The sequence below is a fragment of the Paramormyrops kingsleyae genome, chromosome 6 (genome assembly GCF_048594095.1).
Source record: "Paramormyrops kingsleyae isolate MSU_618 chromosome 6, PKINGS_0.4, whole genome shotgun sequence".
NCBI lineage: Eukaryota > Metazoa > Chordata > Actinopteri > Osteoglossiformes > Mormyridae > Paramormyrops > Paramormyrops kingsleyae.
The window spans coordinates 9,324,053-9,347,459 of record NC_132802.1 but is presented as its reverse complement, the minus strand read 5'-3'; the positions used below and the strand labels follow the sequence as shown (position 1 = coordinate 9,347,459).

Genomic DNA, 23,407 nt, shown 5'->3' with positions numbered 1-23,407 from the left:
GCTAAGGCTTTATACGTTGGCTCTTAGGTTGCTTAGTCAATGCATTTCCTGTACCTAGATAAAACAGGGCATGTCCCTCTCACTGTCCATTGTGCTGAGCAACTCATGTGGACCGTTCCATGGCAGATTGCCCCATGCCCCTTGAATGCCTTCCTAAATGTTCACGCATTGAATTATTATAACAATTATTATTAGCTGTCCCTTTCCATGGCAACACCTAGATGCACACACAAACACACACACAACCACTGTCTGTTCCCGTCAGTGACGCAGTTGGATCATAACGCTCCCTCCAGCTGGGACTAGCTGCACCGGGTGCCGATGGGAACGCATAGCACAACGTGACAGTGGATGACAGATGAATTGGAAGAATTCAATCCTTTCGTCCATATTCCATACATTATTAGTAAAGAGTTGATGATCATCACAGTGAACGAGGACCTGTTCTGGGAGGAATGTAGTATACATTATGTAATACAGGTGACAGCATTAGAAACCAATGTCAACATAAGAAGAACTCATAGAACCTGACAGTGCAATCTGCTAGTGTGCCTTGTCGCCTACAACTGTAGTTTCAACTATAACAAGTCAGTCACATTGAAACTAATGTTATACATTTACTTTTTATTAGTAATCAAAAATTATATACTGCATTTATTAATTGTTGCCACAGTCCTTTAGGTCTCCAGGTTGCTTTAATAGACTACACACACCACCTGGAATGATGTCACACAATGATTAATAACTGGTTATTGAAAATAAGGAAGAAGTGTTTTTTGAACAAAAAAACTGGGTATCATTGGTGCATTAGTGGGTATTATTGGTGCATTGGTGCACTAATGATGTTTTAAACCCTTTGGATATTAATTTTGAAATTGTTGGAGTGAACCTGTAAAAGTTTAAATGCCCTTTTATCAGATCTGCCAGACTTTCAGTTCTAAATTTACTGTACTTTTCCCATTTCTTTTCTTACACTTGTTGTTTGGGATAGGGGCATCTGCTAAATGAACTTAAAAATACATTTTGCTGAATATTCATTCAATGTTAAAGGATAAAGGAAATTTCAGAACTTTGAATGATATCTTATGAAGCTATCTTTTTGCAGATGCCTGTGCATACATCTTGTCCCTAGTCACTGAGTGGGTAATAACTATTTTCCATTATAATCCAATGTGGCTGCCTGTCCGTAGCTCGCAGCAGTGCACGTGACAGTTCCTAGCTGAAAACATCTGATAATACTCCAATGCCCCCTTGTGGAAAAGTGTAAATGTGCAGAAGTCCACCTCATCTGTCATCCAAATAACTTCGTACAGAATCACACAAGGCAGGGAAAAACCTTGAATGGGATTGTAGTCTATCACAGGTCAGGCTCACACCCAGTGGCCAATTTAGAGTAACTTGTTTACCTAACTGTATGTCTTTAGGACTACTGGAGGAAATCTGCTCAACACAAGGAGAAGATGGAACATGCCTCAAACACACAAAGCAAGATTTCGCAAAATCGGGAAGTGGGAAGCAGTAGTGCTGTTTATACAATAACATCATACCAAGTCATGGTGAAATGTGTACAAGATCTGGTAGGACTGTACCAGTACACCTTACGGTCCTCGTCTTGTATCGTTCGGTACATCACTTTTGAATCGTTACACACAATGAAATGAACACATTTATAATAAATGAGTAATTATAACTAAGTCATTTCAAAACAAATTCTGCTTTAGTTCATGGGCGGAATTTGGATGGTGCAGCGGGGGTCAGTCAAAATTGCTGGTAAATAATTGGTAAGACCAGCATTGCACTCTGATCTATGTGGTTACTTTGCACTTTTGTATGAGCGGTATGTTGGTACCCTACAGGTAGACAAAATAATAGGTTATGTGTGTATCAGATACGTAGGTTAACACATAAGTTAAGCCCCTCGGGTGCGACCATTAAACTCCTAGCTTCTGCATTCACAGTTAATCACAAAACAGTTTCCATGGAGGTGTCCAGCTGCTCTCTGCATTTCCGACATGCTTAGGGTGCTTTATAAAATGTATTGATTTATTGAATTCTCCAGTACAGAACCCTAATGAACCATCGGCAAGTTTCTCTCACTAAGAGCTTCCTTACAAAGCAACATGCTGATCACACACAAATTCTCCGGTGCATATTTGGAACAGTCCTAAAAAGGCAGATAATGTAGCTCTTTGCCTTTGTAAATGGTACTGTGGCCTTGCACTATCCCAGGGTCTGACATCTGTGTGCTGTGTTTGTGTGGGCTTCTTTCTTATTTCCCACAGTCCAAGAACATGCAGTCTTGTTCGGTTTCTTTAAATCGCCCTTCATGTCTGCCCATTGTGCCTTAGAAGCATGGATGGATGGATGGATGGATTGATTTATTACTACATTTTAGTCAAACACTTTATCCTTATGAAATCATTCTGCCAAAATGAAAGCACATTTTGATTTGATTTTATAGATATTGAGTTTTGCTGTATCAAAACCTGCTTCTTAATTTTGTTTTACATTAAATATTATATATAAAATATCAACAAATCATTAAATTCAATTCATCCATCTATTGTGGTCAGGATTAGAGCCTATCCCAGGCACCAGGGGTACAGCCTGGACGGCACACCATCTACCTGCATGGGCACGTGCACTATATGGACAAAAGTATAAGGCCATCTGGCCATTACACCTACAGGAACTTTTATGACATCACACTCAATATCCATAGGGAGTAGTATGATGTTGGTCCCCCCCCCCTTTACAGCTACTACAAGTACCACTCTTCTGGGATGGCATTCCACAAAAATTTGGAGCATGTCTGTGGGAATTTTTGCCCATTCATTCAAAAGAGCATTTCTAAGGCACTGATGTTGGAAGTGAAGGACTGGCTCGCAATCTCCATTCTAGTTCATCATAAAGGGTTTGACGGAGTTGAGGTCAGGGCTCTGTGAAGGCCAGTCAAGTTCTTCTACACCAAACTCACCCAAACATGTCTTTATAGACCAGTCATGCTGGAACACAGAAGAGCCTTCCCCAAACCGTTCCCACAAACTTGGAAGCATAGAATTCACCAAAATGTTTTGGTATAAGTATTAAGAGTTCCTTTCAGTGGAACTAAGGGGCCTAGCTCAACACCTGAAAAACAACCCCATACCATTATCCCTCCTCCACCAAACTTTACAGTTGGCATAATGTAGTCACTCCACAGAACACATTTCCACTGCTCTATAGTCCACTACTCCTTCTGGTGCTTTGCATTGCACTTGGTGATGTGAGACTTGCATGCAGTTGCTTGGCCAAGGAAGCTTATTCCATGAAGCTCCCAGCTCACAGTTTTTTTGTGCTGGGGATAATGGTAGAGGGAGAATGGAACTCTGTAGTTGTTGAGTGAACAGTGCATTGGCGAATTTTACGCCCTATCCGCCTCAGCACTCGGTGACCCCGCTCTGTTACGTTACATAGTCAGCCACTTTTGTTGTTTCTAAACACTGTCACTTTGCAATAATACCACTTACAGTTGACTGTGGAATATCTAGCTCAAACTGCCCTATTGCGAAAGTAGCATGCTATGACAATACCACACTTGAATTGACTGAGCTCTTCAGAATGGCCAATTCTTTCACAACTGTTTGTAAACCTGACTGCATGCCTATAGGCGTTTGATTTTATATCCCTGTGGCAAAGGGCCTGAATGAACCACCTGAATTCAATGATTAAGAGGTGCATCCCAATACTTTTGTTCATATAGTGTACATGCAAAGAAAATTGTAGCACCGCACAGAACACAGGACTGAGTCAAACCAACAGCTCTGGAAACATGAGGCAACCGTGCTATCCACTCAATATTTTGTGTAATACCTTTCCCCGAATGGTTGTCCCAAAGCACAGACTCAATGTCACTTACTGACATAAAAACCTTAGTAACTGAATACTATTTATTTAACTTTTCAATTTGCTTATATAAAAATAGCACCTAACTTTAAAACCACACATTCTAAACGACGATTGCTGGTTTCTCTGAAGCAAACCATCAACAATATGTCAAAACTAAAGACGAAAACAGCTTTAAACCATCTTCATATTCCCTCGGTAACGAGCCCTCTCCAGGATTGACAGCTCCGAAGACAAATCCAGTGCAAGAATCGTTTTAATGGCCTGCATCCCCACGTTCTATACAATCTAACTAAGCCAATAGTCGTACGCTTCGTACACGTCACAACCTCCTATTGACCAATGGGAACGGCGTAAACATATCCCACAAGGCGGTCTTTCACTAGCAAGGTATCCCGTGTCAAGGAGGGCAGGCGCTTTGTTTTTCCCAGCGAAAAAATGTGGTGGAAAAATTAAATCATACGAGTAAAAAAATTACATTTTTTTCATACTAGGACGCCATGCCACATCTATATGTTAGATCGAGGCCCTGGAAACCATTCAAACGACGTATTTCTGCGCTCTTATAAGGTTTCGGTACTTCTCCGGAGCGGCTGAGATTGGAAGGCGGAAGGGAATTCGCAGGGAACACTGGAAAACTTATTAGGATGGATCTTCACAAGATGGAAGAAATACTGTGGAATTTTCTTACACCTCTCTCCGAATTCGGTTTATTTTAAGCTGTCATTACGAAGTAAATAACAATAGATTAGAAACATTTGTGTAAATAGCTGTATGGCATATGATATTACTAGTCTCAAAACTATTGAATAGTGTTGAGATTCAAAATGGCGGATGGATGGCCCACCCCCCTGGCGCTGTTGTTGATGGTTCTGGGTGCCGTGGGTCAGGACTCTTGCCCGTATCCATGCTCCTGTACAGTACAATCGGATTCTGGGATGCTCATGGACTGCAGCAAGAAAAGGTTGTCGGCTGTGCCGTTTGGTCCGCCTGCCGGAATAACTCACCTGTAAGTATCTGACCTCCATGGATGGACCACGATCCCCTGGTGGTATCTGCACAAAAGCCCTTAAAATCGTAAATGTGTTGTTGATCTACTCATCATGGTTGCTATATTACTCAGGTACAGCTTATTATCAAGTTTAAAATGACCCGCCTGCCATGTGAAGCCTGTTTGATATCTAATCAGTTTAAAAGCACTACGATTAGGGTCAATAGTTTCACAATCTTAATTCTGTGAAAAGTTGTATTGAAGAATAACGTGTATGTCATATCTTATCACCATTTGTACATGGTACGTTGGATTTATTTGCTTTTCCCCTATCCCGTCTTGCTCTTTCTGAGACAGACAATTTTGGGGTCAGAGCACAGGGGTAGTCAATGTGCAGTGCCTTTGGCGCTGCTGGGGTTAGGTACTTAACTCAGAAATGATTCATTTGATTAATCTGATAGGGCCATGGGATTCGAACCCACAACCTTCTGTGCACAGGCACAGATCCTCAACCCGCTTAGTTATACACTACCTCATAATGTTTTTTTAGTGATTGAAAGTTGGCTAACGGGCAAAGAATATGAACATTTCATTTGCTCCTGCTCGAATATAGCATCTGTTTATGCATATTGATAAATAACATTTTAATTGAAAAGTTACATTTGCTTCGTACCCTATTTTAGTTTTATTAGTACACAATATTCATGTAATTATTCTGCAGATGTATTCCGGTTGCCTGAAAATCAGGCTTGTGATTTCACCCATTGTATTTAAAAAAGGAAAGAGGGAAACATGGTTAAATTTATGGTTATTTCATATGAATTATATAACGCTTCAGTCATTATATAATATTTGCTAAGGCTTCCTTTGCAGGTTGCAGCTCTGGATTACCTGAGTACTTCTGCAGAATAAATGAGCCATATAGCAAAAACCTGACAGGATTTCGTTTGTACAGTATGAGGAAAACTGTTTCTCATCCTTTATTATACAAGGAAATTATCAGTCTATGTTCCATGTGGGAATTCTGTTTGGAAAAAAATATCGTGTAAACTTGGGTGTCCTCACACCATTTTCTGTAATATTACTTTAAAGAGATTTAATTTGTAGCGTCCAAAAAAGAAAGATTTCCGGCATCTGTTTGTGCATTAGTTCTTTTGGGGGAAGAGTGCGGTATCACTAATCATCTTGATTGCGTCTTTAAGTTGTTATCCACCAGGGAAAAAGCAGCCGTTTTATCTACCCTTGGTCAGTAATGGGTTAAGGCCCCGATATCACACTGTGGTTCTGATAGGCTGCATTAGCAACACCCCAAGCTGCAAGTGATGTGGAGACTCTGAATTATTAATGTATTAGTGTAATGGTGCAGTATAAAGCAGTACAAATTGGAAATCAGTAATGTGTTCCAGTAACAGTTTAATCCAGGTGGACATTAGAACTATATGCATTTGTCCTTTAATTTCTGCTGAACTGTCTTCTATTCCACTTAAGTACATTGTTTTATTGTGCTTCATGGTAAAATGTTTCAACAATGGCAGCTAGGACCTTTGATAAAGAAAAATCTAATAGTGGAAACTCATAATTTTCATAGAAAGGTATTAATGTGTTGCTAATCTGAAAATACATTTTCTTCCCAGCAATATGAACTACAATGACTTGACTGCTATTCCATTCCTAGAAGATGTGACATCCAACATCACTATCCTTTCTCTGTAAGTTTCCAGAAAAAGTACTTCATTATATTTTGATTTGTTTTGGTGGTACATGCTGTTTTGAGGGGTGTAGAAATGCATATATACTGCATTTTACTTTTTTTTTGCTTTTTCATTTTGCTATTTGTTTAATGGAGACGATAAACACAGTTCTTTTTGCCATTACGAGTCTTCTTGATCACATCAACATATCCATTCTGAATGATTGTAGCACTGCTGTCTTATAGATTTGGCATTGCTGTCACATTGTAATAGCAGGAAGGCCATCAGTGATGAGTGTGCTGAAATTCATTTAGTTTTTTCTGTAAACATTGGCCACATGAATACTGTTATTCCGTTAAATGCTGGCTGACTGTCATATAAGAAGTACTGGATGGATGGATTGATGGATGGAGTTGCTGTTAACTGGCATCGTTTCATGGAGACAAGTTAGTTTACTCAGTTATTCCATCTTTTGCCCTTCTCAATGACTTTTCTCAGCGATTTTTATTATAAATATAAATATATGAATTATTCACCTTTAGGCCTCAATCCGTCACATACTTAAATAATTTATATAAAATAATTATTTTTGTTATTGAGAGGAAACGATGCCTACTTTTTGTTAAAGACAAAAATTGATTTAAAGTGACTTGGCAAGAGTGTTGTATTTGGTTTAGAAATGGAAATGTTATTTGGATGAAGAAACTGCTTTTCACAGCACATAACAATACATGAACGTTTCACTCATTATGTCAGTGTATTACCTGGAACTTCTGCAGCCATCAATTGAACTGATTGTGGTAATTTGTTTGTGTTTGGACCAGTGTATGCTAGACATGAGAATATCGTGAAGCTGGCGAATTTGTGCTTTGGTTTTACATTAATTATTGCCATTGGCTTATTGGAGCAGTTTTGTCACATAATCAAAAGAAAATCTTAACATGAAATGAAAACATAAAACTCCTTTGGATGTTTACTGTTTAGGTAGAATTTTGAAAGCTATAGGTTAATGTGAATGCAATGATACAGGAGTATTGTATAATATAGGTCTGTATGTATGAAAGGGGTGATATGAACGAGCATCCCTGATTGACTTCTTAATATGCCGTGCATAAGTTTGTAGAGGCTTTTTATTTTATTGGTTTGCAGAAAGTTTTTTAAAATTATATATTTACTGAAAGAGCATAGACTGATTGATAACCCCCTCCCAAAATATTGATTATAATATTCTAAACATATGTTAAGTTTTATTTTAAACCAGTTCTATGCATTTTAAATGTTAGTATCCAAAATGAAATATTTATATATAATATTATTATGTATCATTGAATTTGTACCTTCATCTTAGAGTAGAACATTACCTAGTAATTGGTACTAAAATAAAAGCTTTGTGCTCCATAATCAGATGCAGGCACAATTTGATAAGTATAAGCGATACGTTAGTTTTGCCCCAATGTATAGTTTGCCATCTATTAGACTCATGTTTAGGCTTATCAGATTGCCTCAGTAAAACTGTAAGCGCGGTATAATACTGGATGTTATCATTTTCTCCAATGCTGATTAGCGTCTTCATGGTCTTTCACATCCCCAGGGTTCACAACCGGATCTCTGAGCTCGTCACGGACCAGCTGCAGCCCTACTTCTCCCTGGAGTCCCTGGACTTGAGCTCCAATTCAATTTCCGAGATCAAGGCTGGCGCCTTCCCACTGACGCAGCTGAAATACCTGTAAGTACCTCCCCCTGGCTACATGTCGTGTTCACATCTACAGGTTCACCAAGATGGCGGCTAGCTTAACGCACTGCTTTTTTTCTTTCCGCCATATAAAATTTGGGTTTTGACCAAACATTTGCATGCGTTTTGTAATGTTATAGTATTTTTATAGTAATCCGATGAGCAAAATACAGTATCAGAGCATTTAGACTTTATTTTAACATCAGATCATATTCCCTTTGCTAAAAAGCTTCAGTTTGCTCAGCAACTCGTGTGGGGCGATGTGAAACAGCAACAGCAACTTGCATTGTTAATAATGGCATTAATTACCGTTGACACTGTAGCTCTCGACTCAAGACTCTTCTCTCCCCCAGGAACTTGAGCAATAACAAAATCAGTGTTTTGGAACCTGGATGTTTTGATAACATCTCCAGCTCCCTGATTGGCCTGAAGCTCAATAGAAACCGCATTACATTCCTTCCTTATAAAATCTTCAAGCTCCCTCACCTGCAGTTCTTGTAAGTGAAAACCTTTCCAGCCTTTCGCTGTGAACATCCCTAAAAAGGGGGAAGGATTTTTGTTGTATGTATTTCTTATGTTTTAAAGAAAACATGGTGTTGGCAAATTGATGCAATTGATGCAATTTCAGTGGCTAATATTTGCAAAATACTGGTTTTCAGGGAATTAAAGCGCAACAAGATTAAAGTGGTGGACAGCCTGACCTTCAAGGGCCTGGACTCCCTGAGATTTCTGAAAATGCAGCGCAACGGCATCACCAAGCTGATGGACGGCGCCTTCTTTGGACTCAACAACATGGAGGAGCTGTGAGTGTTTGAGAGGGGACTTTGGGGCTCGTATTACTGAATCTTCTGGCAATAATGCAGGCTTGTGCTGCTTTGAAAAATGAGGTCCCAAGGTCCTGTTGTCGTTCCTGCTGAGATAGTCCAAGTTGTTTGTATTTTGTTTAGAGTTAAACCGCATGAAGTTCCAGGTATTTCTCCCTCATTGGTTATTCCCACAGTATTCCTGTGTACCTCCTTGTGAATTTCACTGAATATGCACTCTGGGGTTTTTAAGCAGATGGTGATGCAGCATGTTGTGTTTGCAGGGAGCTGGAGCACAACAACCTGACGGAGGTGAACAAGGGCTGGCTGTATGGGCTGCGCACGCTGCGTGTGCTGCGGGTCAGCCAGAACGCCATCGCCTCCATCCGCTCTGATGCCTGGGAGTTCTGCCAGAAGCTGGAAGAGTTGTAAGTTGTCAGAGATCTCTGCTGATATCATTCTAGATCTTTTCCCCTTTGAAATTTATATTGCTGGGGAAGATGCCTGAGGAAGTCCACTTAAAATTCACATTTTCTTGCGTTAGTAATATTAACTCTGTAACATACTTCAAATTTATTTGAGACGTGATTAGTTTCCTTTCATGATAATTGATGGTTGAAAATAGGAGTTTCTATAAACGCACTGCTCACTGGGTGTTATTTGTAATCCACTGTCTCTCCTTTATATCAATAATCTAATTAAAAACAAAGCAGCTGTAACCTTTGTGCCTTAGAGCCTCTGATGATGACCTGCCGCGTGCTCCTGTGTCCCCAGAGACCTGTCCTATAACTTGCTGACCCGACTGGAGGAGACGGCGTTTGCTGGCCTGGGCCACCTGGACAGTCTTAACCTGGGCGAGAACGCCATTTACCACCTGGGCGAGGGCGTCTTCGGCAGCCTCTCGAACCTTCGTGCGCTGTAAGGAGCACCTCTGTCTTTCTTTACTTGGATTGTAGGAAATATGGTCTTTTTAGGATTCAGGTAGTTGCCATTGGGTTAATGTACAAAGGATAATTGGTCTTACATTTAGTATTGCTTTTTGTCTCCAGACTGTCGTTGTGCTTTTTCCAGCATATATATACACACACACACACACACACACACACACACAAACCATTTTAGGCTAATGCCCTAATCCTGCAATAAGGCATCATTTAATTTGTTTCCATCTGTAACGCACTCATACAAATATGTTCACATTATGTGAACTTATGTAACTGTAACATATTGCTATATAACGTATTGCTATACCGAGCAGAGGCCAGTTTTATTTTTTAATGGAGTTTCAATAAAAACAAGCAAATCCATCCATCAACATCCTTTACAGTCACCTAGGGTTGGGCAGGATATAGAATTTTCACATGTATTAAAATTATTGTTAAAAGATGATTTTTCTATTTGCTTGCTGGTTGTAAATATCTGGAGAGCTCAGACCATGATGCACAGGCTCCCAGAATTCACAGCCACATTCAAACCGTTCAGTAAGCATCTGACAGGGTAGTTGATAAAGGCAAAGAATAATCAGTATTTGTTTCATTTCATTCTAAAACATTGCCCAACGGCCCAGGTTAAAAATATCATAACTTACAATGTTTGTTTTATTTTGTTGAAAGACAAGTTTGCATTTACAGTTGTTAAACACTGCCTTTCATTTTCCCAAATATTTTTAATAGACCTTCCACAGTTTCTAAAGAGGATGTTTAAACAAGACAGTAATCTAATTCATTTGACTCTGATGAAATTTTCAATTTATTTATAAACTAATGCATTATACATATACAGACACTCCCCAGGTTACGACGGTCCGTGTTATGCTATTTTGACTTTACAATGGGTAAATGTTTTTCACTTTCAGAACCTTATTCAATAAAGTTCACTAGGTACTCAATGTTTTATTACAAAATAGGCTTTGTGTTGATGATTTTGCACAACTATAGGATTATGTAAGTGTTCTAAGCATGTTTAAGGTAGGCGAGGCTACACTATGATGTGTTAGGTCAGGTGTGCCGTATTAAAATGAATTTTCACCTTAGAATATTTTCGCCTTACGATAGGTTTATCGGAACGTATCCCTATCGTAACCCAGGGAAAGGCTGTATATAAAAGCTATTAAGCCCTAAACCGTTAAAGCCTAAACAGTTAGAACCATCTCCTACTTTCTGTCTCATATGGATGGTATTCTATACACATCTAGATGCTTGCACACTGCCCTTTGGAACAGAAATGGTATGTTTTTACTCATGTTGGCACAATGTGGTTATTACCGTATGTTTTAATCTGGGCTCATTTCACTTTAAAAACAAACTACAGTGGTACCTCCGTTCTTGAACGCACTAGAACTCGAATTTCTTGAAAATCGAACAAACCAGTTTGACCGAGAACTTGATCTGAATATCAGAAGTCGAACCGTGAACGCTGACCTAATATAAATTGTACGCGCCAGGAAATGAGTCATACTACAATGCAATTCTTACTTGAATGCCTTCTTCACAGACTGGATGATTAACCAAATAAAGCAGCGCAACATTACAGTAACTAACAATAAATAAACCACTAACTTACGTGTACTATTAGAGCATTTATGTACCCCGTTTATAACGTTTACACCAATACAACGTTCAAATTTAATGTCCCGAATTCGCGTAATGCATTATTCCATTTGCCGGTATCGCTTAGAACGTACACCTTTACAGCGTAAACTTTGATATAACGTATGATTTTCAGAGGAAAATGGGCAAACTGACCTTCGTTACAACGTACAGCCTCATCTTCCAAGCGCGCGCACAATTCAGAATCGGCTGTTGCCGGCCATCTACATCGCTTAGCAAGGCCTAACTGTATGAACCTATCCTCACGAAGCATTCCACGCCGGCCGGACTCCTTGCATGCAGCCCCCGTTTTTTCATGGTTTTGCATGGTGTCATGGTATCGAAATTTATTTCAGCCAATTGAATCATACAGGTGCATAATTTCGGTTTGACATTAGATTACAGTAAGGCGATTTGAACGATAAGCCGGCAGTGGATTTTGCATTATGTCGGCTGTCTATGAGTAACTGATATTAAACTAGTTTGAATAATATAGTTCCTATTCAGAATAGGAACTATATTCTTCAAACTACACAAGCTGTATGTCATAGTGTCAACTTGAGGGGTGTTTTATAAAAGTTTTTTTTATATACATTTTGTGTTCTATCAATCATTTTGAGGGACTTGGTTACAACGTACTATGGTTATAATGTACAATATCTTAATGTCCCCCGAGGTACGTTGTAACGAAGTTCGACTGTAATTGGTTTTCCATTATTTCTTATGGGAAAAATTCGATCAGAACTCAAACTTTTTAGGATTCGATCCGGAGTCTGGAATGGATTAAGTTCGAGAACCGAGGTACCACTGTATATGCATTAATTACTATTTTTAGAAAGTGGCACCAAAATTTTGTAAATACCTTGACTTAGACGCTCTGGGCAAAATTTGCCCCACAAATATTTTTTTTATTTCCTCCCCTGCCTTACTCTCTCTTAAGTCTGCAGTCTTGTTCTGGGATTTCCATCCTTGCACCCTTAATGAACGGTTTAGAGGTTAAGTGTAACTGCTTGTCAAGGCTCCCCGAAGAGCACCGTCAGCGACGCCCTGAGCCTCGTGGCAGACGACCGTCCTCCTGCGCGTTGGGGATCTCGGCGTATTAAACAGGCTGAGAAAATGAGCAGTAGCAGAATTTCATGCAGGCAGCTCGGCCCGATTAACCTAATGTCACCTTTTAATTAAATCATGGAAGGTTATCTCTCCGTATGCAGTGGAGCACGAACAGAATAATTAGGTGCTTTTTAATGTTAAATTCCTGAATTCCAGAAAGCCGCTGAGTAGTGCCAGACAGACCGGTCTTGTCACTGACCCAGCAAACAGGCCCAGAGAAATCAGAGGAGCTCAGGTGTGAGGGGCAGAGCAATGAGCCACGTTTGTTCCCTGAGCACAGGCCCTCGTCCAATTAGAGAAGGAGCCAGCAGTGCTATAATTATGCCCTAATCAGGACAGTGGTTGGAAGCTTCCAGAAGCTTTATGCTGACGACTGTTGCTGGGGAAACGGAGGAACGATACAGTGCCTCTTTCTGCCTCTCTGCCTGTCGGGCTCTTAATTGGACACGGCGAAGGAAATTGTCAGGCGGCAGCTGCTGTTTTCTGAAGTGGGTCTGCTTCCCCTCTTCTAAAGATCTCACTCCCCCTGGTGTGGGCTCTGTGCATTTGTCTCTGTCTTTTCAGGGATATCCGGAATAATGAGATCTCATGGGCCATTGAGGATTCTGTCGGAGTTTTCATGGGGATGAAGAAGCTGAACAAGTTGTGAGTGGCGTCCTCTTAATTATTGCGATCCCTGTTTCCTGTTACCTGCGGTATTTTACGTCTAATGAGTGCGAGTCAAGCACAAGGCCTCAGGGCTGCTGGAATAGCTGTGAAAGGCTTCCAGTCCCCCAGAGCAGGTGTCTGACCCGGGTGTGCCGTTCTCAGGGTACTGCAGCGGAACAAGATCAAATCCATCACAAAGAAGGCCTTTGATGGACTGGAGGCACTGGAGCACCTGTGAGTACCTCATAGCAGCCAGGGGCCTTGTTCCTTTCGCGATTGGCTGAGACCAGAGATCCGGGCTTCAGACGTGGTCGTCACAAAAAATGCCGCATTGGTGAAACAGAGAAATCCTTCGCCTGGGCTTTTAATGAGGGCCGTGAGGTTGTCTTTCTCCAGTGACTGGATATTCAATTAAAGGGAGCGTCGTTTTGCTGCAAGTTAACCTCATATTATTTTCACGACTCTTTAAGGGGGCCATTCAGGGACTTGTAAAGGGGCGGGACCATGCGGGTACTGGCTCCAGCTGAAATCTAATTGGCTCCCGCAGTGCCGCTTCCCTTGTCAGTCACCGATTCAAAACATATCATTGGCTAATGATACAGTGGGCCCCTCTGGATGAATGATGGCATCTCGTACACCCCTGGTGGCATTTCAATGAAAACTGTAAAACTGCATTACACTTCCAGCTGCCCCCCCCCCTTCACATTTCTGTGGTAATTATGGTAATTTGATGGAGTTTTGTTTGCATACGGCAGAGGTGTGCATATCTTCCCCCTTTTATTGTTAAAATCACGCAGAAGCGGGACAAAGCAGCTGTCACTTGTGATGGCTCTCAGCTGCCACACGGTACGTCATCGTCACGCCTCTTTATTTTTATCTCTCCTCAAACAGTGACTTGAGCAAGAACGGCATCATGTCAATCCATCCCGAAGCCTTTTCCCACATCAAGCTGAAGGAGCTGTGAGTCTGGGGGGGGGGGGGGGTTTAAAGGACTCTGCTCTCTGCAGCTTTGGTAAAAATAGGCACAGACTTGTGGAGTAAAAGTTAAGGGGGTTTAAATCTTCATCATCGTTGTGGGATTGTTAAATGGGCCGTCGCTGATTTACATTCTGCGTTTTGGAAATGCCGCTGCACTATTTCAGTGTGTTTTTTTCTTTGCAAGTTATTTAATGTAGGGCATTTGCACCTGTCCAAGATACCACAGCCGTGCTCTTACTGTAGAGTACAAGTTCTGGATACTGAAACTTTTAAACCTGCAAATTTGGTAACATACAGAGGTCTCAAACTCAAGAGACCCACTGGCTGGGAGTTCAAGGGGGGCACTTAGGTGAAAATTTGCCGACCAGGTTGGGGGGGGGGGGGGGCAGGGGGCAGCAGTACAATTTGATGATGAGGATGAAATAATAGCTCATGGGAGTTTTACTTGCACAAAAATGTTCTGAGGGCAGAACGAAAAATAATTGGTTCAGAGTGATAACCAATCAGATTGTAGAGGAAGGAGGTCCAGTCATGTCTTGGTCCCACCTCTTCTAGTTGCTTGGACCCATCTCCTCTACAATCTGATTGGCTATCACTCTGAACCCGTCGTTTTCTATTTTGCCCTCAGAACATTTTTGTGTAAGTAAAACTCCCACGAGCAAAATAATGATTTAAAAAATGCATGCAGTCCAGATAGAAGAGTCTCCCAGGCTAGTACTTTGGGACCCCTGGTTTAAAAGCGTCGGAAAAGTAGGGATGGTCAGACTGATCGGAGCAGCTGGAGTCGTCTGAGTCGCGTGCTCCTGTCTCTCCCAGACTCCTGAACACGAGCAGCCTCCTGTGTGACTGCCACCTGCAGTGGCTGGCCCAGTGGCTGACAAAGCACGGCTTCCAGCAGTCGGTCACGGCCGTGTGCTCCCACCCCGCGGGCCTGCTGGACCGCAGCATCCTGTCCCTCATGCCGGAGCAGCTTGTCTGTGGTGAGTGCCTCTTGGCCCATCGTGTGTCTGGGTCTTTAGAAATGATGATTTATTTGCCGTTTGCGCAAGTGTGAGTACAGTGACATGGGAAGGCTGTTAGTCATTGCATATGCCACCTTTGAGAGCAAAGCTTGGAGTCTGAGTGCGGCGTCAGGGAATTTAGCCAGTTCCCCATGAACCTGTTTCTGGGGGCAGGGGCTACGGGCCTTGCTTTTGGTCCCAACAGTGAAGTGGCTCTACTGCGGAGCAAGAACTGGCGAGTTTCCAATCACAGGCACAGAGACCTAATCCACGGAGCCACACACTGCACTCTGTAGATGCAGCTTCCATGGGCCCAGCCCAGTTCTGATGATACCGTCTCCGTGTTTTTCCCCCTCGCGCCGTGCAGATGACTTCCCGACGCCCCAGATCACGGCCCACCCAGAGACCTCTGTGGCCCTGCGGGGCACCAATGTGACGCTGAGCTGCCGTGCGATCAGCAGCAGTGAGTCGCCCATGAGCACGGCCTGGCGCAAGGATGGCGAGGTTCTCTACGACGCCCAGGTGCAGAACTTCGCCCGGTACCAGGATGGCGAGCTGGTCTACACCACTGTGCTGCACCTGCTCAATGTCAACTTCACCGACGAGGGCCGCTACCAGTGCGTGGTCACCAACCACTTTGGCTCCAACTACTCCAACCGGGCCAAGCTGACCGTCAATGGTGAGAAGTGGCTTTTACTGCATTTTAGGCCATGGTGCTACTGAATTCTCAAATCTGATTGGTCAGAAGGGCACCAGTTAATTTTCTAAACTCATATGCATAGCGCCAGCCAGGCAGATCGCAGTAGTAAATCAAAGTAAATCAGTTTGCATCGGATGAATCTCTGCTTTCCCAGCCGTGCCTTTAAAAAATGTTTTTGGGTCGTTGTTGTTTTGTTTAAATCCTGATTTTATAATTTTTTGTGCTGAGGCATGAGGGAAACTGCGTGGTTTGAACGTGACTGGGCACGCTCCAGAAAACTTGAAAAATGCCACTCTGCAATTTTTAGTTATATTTTGACGGCGGGATTTGTCATCAGAAGAGTTCGAGCTTCAAGCAAAGCCTGCTAATATATCTTGGCCCGTTTCTGAATCGAAGTCACTAAATTCTGCCTAAATCTGTTTCTGTGGTGATTAAATGCTGAGAAATATTCTTGGCGGTTGTTCAGCTTGTTCTTGTTTATTTTTCATGTTTTCTGTATAAAATGGTTAGTTTTATATATTTAGCACATGAATATTCACATTGAAAATAAATAGTACAAATGTCTGGCCCCAGAATTGGCAATCTTCCCCTCTGTAATTAAACCATCTTGCCTTTTTTTTTTTTTAGCATGCATTCAGCTCGCATAAAAACGGGACTTGCTGACGGCATGTGTGGAATTATTAGAACAGCCTGTAGAACCGGTCATTTGTTTGAGTTTAAGAACCACAGGGGTCAGAGTCAGTAGGATCAAGTTCTCATTTTATAACTGATCAGGGATGTAAAGTTCAGGTCTAGAAAGTACAAATCCAGACCAAGGATTTGTTTCTACCAACCAACAAGTATGATGAGTCACACTCACAGAGTACTCAGCTGGTCGGTAGAAACAAAACCTTGTCCTGAATTTCTAATTTCTGGACCTGAACTTTACACACGTGTAATTGATTTGTAATCGGTCAGTCACATTACCCACATCTATGTATTTAAATTAATTGTAAATTTGCTTGGTAAGATTACCTCTGGCTTGTATGTTTTTTGAGCAGCTGTGATTAGTTTTTAGAAAACGCCTCGTCTGATCACCAGGGCCATGTATGAAGGGGAGAAAAGGGAAGATTTCTAGGGGTTCAAACACTAGGGGGAGCCTTTGAGAAATGTTGTGGTCAGCAAGCCTGATGTGGAAAATAATCACCGAATTAAAAGCTTTGTTAATACAGATTTAACTATACATATCGGAGAGCAAATTGTGTGAGTATGTTTGTGTTTTTGTGAGGCCCGGCTGAAAGATAGCGGGCAGGGTCTGCGGTCCCTACCGCTTCGGCTCTCTGGGCTCTGAGTGAGACCAGCCCTCTCCCCCCCCACCCCCACAGAGCTGCCCTCGTTCCTGAAGACCCCGATGGACCTGACCATCCGCACGGGAGCCATGGCACGGCTGGAGTGCGCCGCTGAGGGCCACCCGTCGCCGCAGATCGCCTGGCAGAAGGACGGCGGCACGGACTTCCCCGCCGCGCGCGAACGCCGCATGCACGTCATGCCCGATGATGACATCTTCTTCATCGCCAACGTCAAGACGGAGGACATGGGCGTGTACAGCTGCACGGCGCAGAACGCCGCCGGTAGCCTGTCCACCAACGCCACGCTGACGGTGCTGGGTGAGTGCCCCCCCCCGCCCCGTCAAGCATAGCCAATGGAAAGACCCGAGGTCCTGCCCATTTGCACTGGCTGTGACTAACGTCCATCATAGGACATGGGAACGCGGTCTTCCCCAATGCGCTTACGTGACGCAGCTGTAATTTTAGTAGCTCCTGGAATTACATGAATATGCACACAATTATTGTGCAGTTTAAGAAAATATGGTGCTTTACTTCGAATGCACCCTCCCCTTTTCTGTGCCCCTCCTCTGATAATAATTTAAGTACCACCAGTGTTTGCTAGCCAGCTACAGTCTGCGTAGGAATTTGAACTTGGTTTTTATTTAGCAGACGTTTACCCAATGCGACATACATTTTTTGAGAGAGCGCGGTCAGTCAGCCCCTGGAGCATGGCTTCCGTTCCAGGAGAACGGCTCTGTCCATCTGTTTCCCTCTCTGTGTTCTAGCACGACAGCAGCCTTTGTTTCTGGCTCCCTGACTAACATGCTGTCTGCAGAGAGGTCACTTTCAGATTCTGGGCTCCACTGTAATCAGCACTGCACTCGTATGTCCCGGCCTTGCAGGGTCAGAACCACAGGGACACTGGCCCCAGCTGAAAGCTGATTGGCCCACAGAGCGCCCCTTCCCCTGTCACTCACTGATTCAAAACATATCATTGGTTAATGATAAGATTGACCCCTCTGTATGAATTATAAGCCCCGGATCTCCTCCTCCTCACAAGCCGCCCTCTCTCCTGCCAGAAACGCCCTCGTTCGCGCGACCACTGGAGGACCGGACGGTGGCGAGGGGGGAGACAGCGGTGCTACAGTGCATCGCGGGGGGCAGCCCGGCCCCCCGCCTTAATTGGACCAAAGACGACGGGCCGCTGGTGCTGACGGAGCGCCACTTCTTCGCGGCGGCCAACCAGCTGCTGATCATCGTGGACACGGGTCCCGCCGACGCCGGCAAGTACACCTGCATCATGTCGAACACGCTGGGCACGGAGCGCGGCCACATCTACCTGAGCGTCGCGCCATCGGCCAGCTGCGAGACGGCCGCCGGTTACGACGAGGACGGCTGGACCATGGTGGGCATCGTCATCATGGTGGTGGTATGCTGCGTGGTGGGCACCTCGCTACTCTGGGTCATCGTCATCTACCACATGCGGAGGAAGAGCGAGGACTACAGCATCACCAACACAGGTTAGGGAGGGCGAGGGCGGTGGGCGGAGAGGCTTTGAAATCAATGGTGGGTGGGATCAGTGAGTCAACAGACTTCTCATTGGGTAATTTGTTGGTCCTACTTGGGCTAATTAAGGCCCTGATTGGCTGCATGCAGTAATCCCATCTGCCTTGCTCTTCCAAGTCTCATTCCAGGTAGTCTTTGTATGAAGTTCTGGTTTCAGTCGCTCCTCTGGCTCGTGGTGCCTCTTGCGGGGGTCTGAGACTCTGTGTTTCATCCTTGCAGACGAGATGAACCTGCCGCCGGATATACCCAGCTACCTGTCCTCTCAGGGGACGCTGTCCGAGCCGCAGGAGGGCTACAGCAACTCGGAGGCCGGCAGCCACCAGCAACTAATGCCCCCCATGTCCAACGGCTACGTCCACAAGGGCGCCGAAGGTGCATCCCCTTTTACTTACTCTGATGTACTTCTGAAGGAGGATTGTGGGGCTCGGGGCTCGTTTGGTTAGGTCTGCCTGTGGTGACGGCATGTCGCATCTGACAGGAGTCTGCTATGGGGATTCGGGCAGCGACGTGGATGCAGAAGGCAGCCGGGTGGGCGGGCTCTTCGTCGGGCGTAGCAGCTTCCACCCCGGGGAGCCTCGCGAGGGCCTGGCTGGGCCCCCCACAGGTGAGTCTGCCACGGGGAAGCCAGTCTACACCAGAGCTCCTCCTGTGTGGAGCTTCAGACTAGAAATTCTGGGTTTTGTGAAGATGGACCGTCATGAACATCTCGCTCATTCCCCTCAGGAGGCACGGGCCCGCTGGTCATCTGCTCGGACTGCTACGACAACGCCAACATCTACTCCCGTACCCGAGAGTACTGCCCCTACGCCTACCTGGCCGACGACGACCCCCTGGAGCGAGGCCTCTCTGGCATCGTGGCACAGCTGAGCAAGGAGCCCTACGGCGGACACGCACAGCACGAGGACACGGCCCTGGAGAGCCTCGTCAGTCAGCAGGACACCTCCGTGTTCCTGGCCAGCCACGACAAGAAGCTGAGCGCCCACAGCTCCCTGCAGCCCTACGCCGCCGGTGAGCATGCGCCGTATTTGGAGGCCCGGCGGCACAGCCTACACCCGTGCAAATATGCCTATTATGTATCCTAATGTTTCACCGTATAGGCAAAATCACCGTCAAATCGCTAACAAATCAAAGGGCGTCTACAAAATGAGGTCTTCGCTGTCCCGCTCCCCAGCACTTAGGCGCATCGCATGTCTGACGGAAACTTCCCGGCTTGGGCCAAGGGCTCCGGCTGTAAACAAGAAGCTCTTTCAGGGGAGATTAGTCACGGCAGCGGAGACTCTCCTGCAGCTTCTCCCCGTAAAAGCGGCGATGGTGATTTATACGCAGAGCCGTCGGTTATGGCAGGTGTAAAATATTCATAGTGTTGGGAGTTTATGGGGAAAACCTATGAATGAAGGCGTCACAAAGGAATAATCACTAGAAGATAAAACTTAAGGTCTCCATCGTTCTTTTTTACGATGGCTTCTGTACGGCCGTTACCGCATTGTCGTCCTCCGGATTTCTGTCGGTGATGGCTGCAGATCTGTCACTCTGTTTTTTGCAGATGTCCCAGGAAGGCCGTTTTGGAAGCGAGGCAAGGACCTGTCCCAAGGGGCCCCCGGGACTGTCCCGCCCCCACAGTCCGTGACTGCCCACGAGGCTCCCCGGCTGAGAGGATCCGGCGAGGGGAGCGAGGAAGGGCAGCTGGTGGCTGACGGCACGCCGGGCCCCCACTCTCAGCAGCCCTCCAGTGCCTCCTACAGGACTAACCCCCAGGAACCCTCTTCCCCCACATAAGCTTCTCCTCTTCCTCTCCCCCTCATTCTTTTATACCCACTACCTCCAAAGAGACTTCCACTATCTGCCAAAAAAATGCATTTGTGTATGTTTACATTCCATCGACCTCCCCCGTCTGGTTTTTGTGGTTTTTCTTCTCTTTTTTCTTCTTCTTCTATGGAAAGCATTTCATGCTGATTTGGAAATCCCTGGGCCAGCCCCCCCCCCCCCCCCCTTCCACGCCCCTGCTGCTCTGACAGGGGCGCGGCTGTTGAATGTACGTACTGCACACACTGGTGTGGATGCATTCGCTGCGGTACTGTGGATGGCCTCTGGAGTCTCGCGTCTGAGTGAAGAACGTGGGAGAACCAGCGGTTCAGGTCCATCCACTCTGCTCCAGCCGCCGCCCCCCCACCCCCCAGCCCCAGCTGCCTCGGAGAATCCCAGGGGGCTCTGAGAGGACAGTCTGCAAGCCTGGAATAATCGAGCAGCCTCCATATGTGACAGCACTGCTTAGGACCGTGTGCCTCTCGCATACGCTCTGACGCATCCCAGCAGGCCGAGCGTTCCCAAACGCCCACCTGTTTTTGGTGTGTATATATACGTTGTATTATTTACTATGTTCTGTTTTTGTTTTCTGCTGCCTGTAAATGTTAAACATTTTTTTCTGTTTCTTTGGACCTCTATATAGCACATTAAGTAATGTATGATGTTTTTATGAGAACTCTAACTAAAGAAATGGTGTATTGCACATATAAAAAAAAAATCCATAGCTGTCATTGGTAATTGGGTATCTTGACGGAGGCAGAGGTTGTCAGTATTGTTTATCTGTGTGTGTGTGTGTGTGTGAGAGAGAGAGAGAGAGAGACTGGTTTTAGGTGTGTATGATGCAGAGAAGAGCAGCGTTTCCACCCACCACACATTGTTTAATTTGGGCTCTGTTCCCCGTTCAGTTCTTTCCTCTGCACCTGCCTGGTTTCTTACCACTTATTCCACGCTTAGTGTGTGCAGACTGCACACCACTCTTTCAAGATGTCAAGCACTGAAGCTGATACTGACCACTTAAGGTTCTCTTCTGAGAAATGCTGGTGATTCATGTGCAGGGGACACATGCTTAATCATATTATTTATGAATCGCAAGCATACTTATGGTACCTGTTATTTTTATCATGGCAATTTCAACCATTTATCACTGTATCTGGGGTATTAGCAAAGTGAAAAATTTGCACCATTTAAGTGCATTTGTTCAGAGTCCCTGGAGACAAGTCATATGGTGGTGAAACGACATTCGCACCTTTTGTTCTACTAGCTGATGCTGTAGAAATATGCTGCACACTGTTCCCGGTGAGCTCAAGCTGTTTCAGGCTGCAGAAGCTGGTTGAAAGTCACTCGCATTCAGGTATGGAGTATATATGGTGCCTGCCTACACATGACTGCTTCGCCAGCCTTATGGAAACAGACCATGGGCACTTTACATTTAGTTTTCCTCTCCCGTGTCCCTGTTTTGCGCAGCTGACCTTTCAGTTGCAAATGAAATCTCCATGTGAAAGTCTTTTTTTTATTTCTTCTTCCTTATAGACTCCACTCCTCTGTAGTGTCTCTCAGGTATGCAGTTGTGCCTGAAGGTAAGTCTGTGAGCTAACAGATCATCGTATTCAAATTTGCACAATTGCACCCCTCCCAAACTGTTTTTAGCCAACAGAAGACTAAAGTGACTTTTCCCTTACGCTTAACACGTTCCTGCGAGAAAAGAGTCGGTCCCTACTTGTTTGTCTTTGGGTGCCTATTTCCCCAAAATAAATTTATTCTAAGCTTTTACCTAGGTCTAAAGCAGTTAGTGTAACACACAAATATACTTTTCACATTCTTCTCATTTGCCGTCAGAAGACGGTTTGGAGAGAGCAGTGGGTAGTTTTTAAACAATACAAATTTATGTGCTCATTCATCCGTACATGCATCCAAAGCTATGCATATAATGAAATCCAAAACAGAACTCTCCAAAGGACGTGCTTTTGGGCTTATTCAGCGAGGACTTGCCTGATAACTCTTGGATGTGCCTGTTTTCAAAGCTGCGCCAGTTTTGTTTGCATTTATACCAAAGTTCTGCATTTTGCTTTTCCATTTATTTCAGTGCTGCCTGTTTTCCTGTATTACAAAATGCAGATTCTCTTTCGAGTCATTGTCGAATACCTGTATTATATGTAAAGCATGTGTAAAGGACACTTTGTTTCTTGAATTGTAGCCATCATTGAAACAATAAATAGAAATAAGGATGTTTTTGCATCGTTCTTCATTGGCTGCCTTTGGGTTTTGTGTTTGAGGTTTTGCACAGACGATGGTGGGAACCTGAGGAAAGTAGGACCCGGAGTGTGAAGGTTCCTCCTGATTGTAGAAATCACTTTTGCTCACCAGCTGTGTCATCACTTATCCCTGGCAGTAGGGTGCAAGAAACCAGCTCATTTCACAACCACGGCTTTGCAGCAGCTATTACGGCCGCATGTGTATCCCAGGAACGTCGGCCATCTTCATGGAGTAATCAAAAGAGGCAGTGGGGTGGGTGGGAGGGGGGGGTCTGGTATTGCTTACAGCTTGTCACAATGCCAACTTCAGCAGAGCGATGTCACCTGAGATCCCTGGGAACACATGACAGTT

The 23,407-nt window shown here is 44.5% G+C and overlaps 1 protein-coding gene across 1 annotated transcript; it reads left to right on the top strand.

The window, feature by feature from the left end:
- The first annotated feature begins 4,267 nt into the window (after positions 1 to 4,267).
- On the top strand, positions 4,268 to 23,030 carry lrig2 (leucine-rich repeats and immunoglobulin-like domains 2). The gene is made up of 18 exons (XM_023835132.2): positions 4,268 to 4,894; positions 6,511 to 6,585; positions 8,159 to 8,293; positions 8,653 to 8,796; positions 8,959 to 9,102; positions 9,387 to 9,530; positions 9,877 to 10,020; positions 13,365 to 13,445; positions 13,611 to 13,682; positions 14,340 to 14,408; positions 15,243 to 15,406; positions 15,795 to 16,106; positions 17,492 to 17,773; positions 18,514 to 18,954; positions 19,220 to 19,372; positions 19,479 to 19,604; positions 19,724 to 20,008; positions 20,544 to 23,030. The coding sequence occupies exons 1-18, from the start codon at positions 4,713 to 4,715 to the stop codon at positions 20,774 to 20,776; spliced, it is 3,186 nt and encodes a 1,061-aa protein (XP_023690900.2). The 5' UTR covers positions 4,268 to 4,712; the 3' UTR covers positions 20,777 to 23,030.
- Positions 23,031 to 23,407: the final 377 nt, after the last annotated feature.

Coding starts and splice junctions, on each gene's coding strand:
- lrig2 (XM_023835132.2), top strand. CDS start 4,713: ATGGCGGATGGATGGCCCACCCCCCTGGCGCTGTTGTTGATGGTTCTG. Junction 8,294..8,652: donor CTGACGCAGCTGAAATACCT/GTAAGTACCTCC, acceptor TCTCTCCCCCAG/GAACTTGAGCAATAACAAAA. Junction 17,774..18,513: donor CGCCACGCTGACGGTGCTGG/GTGAGTGCCCCC, acceptor CTCTCCTGCCAG/AAACGCCCTCGTTCGCGCGA.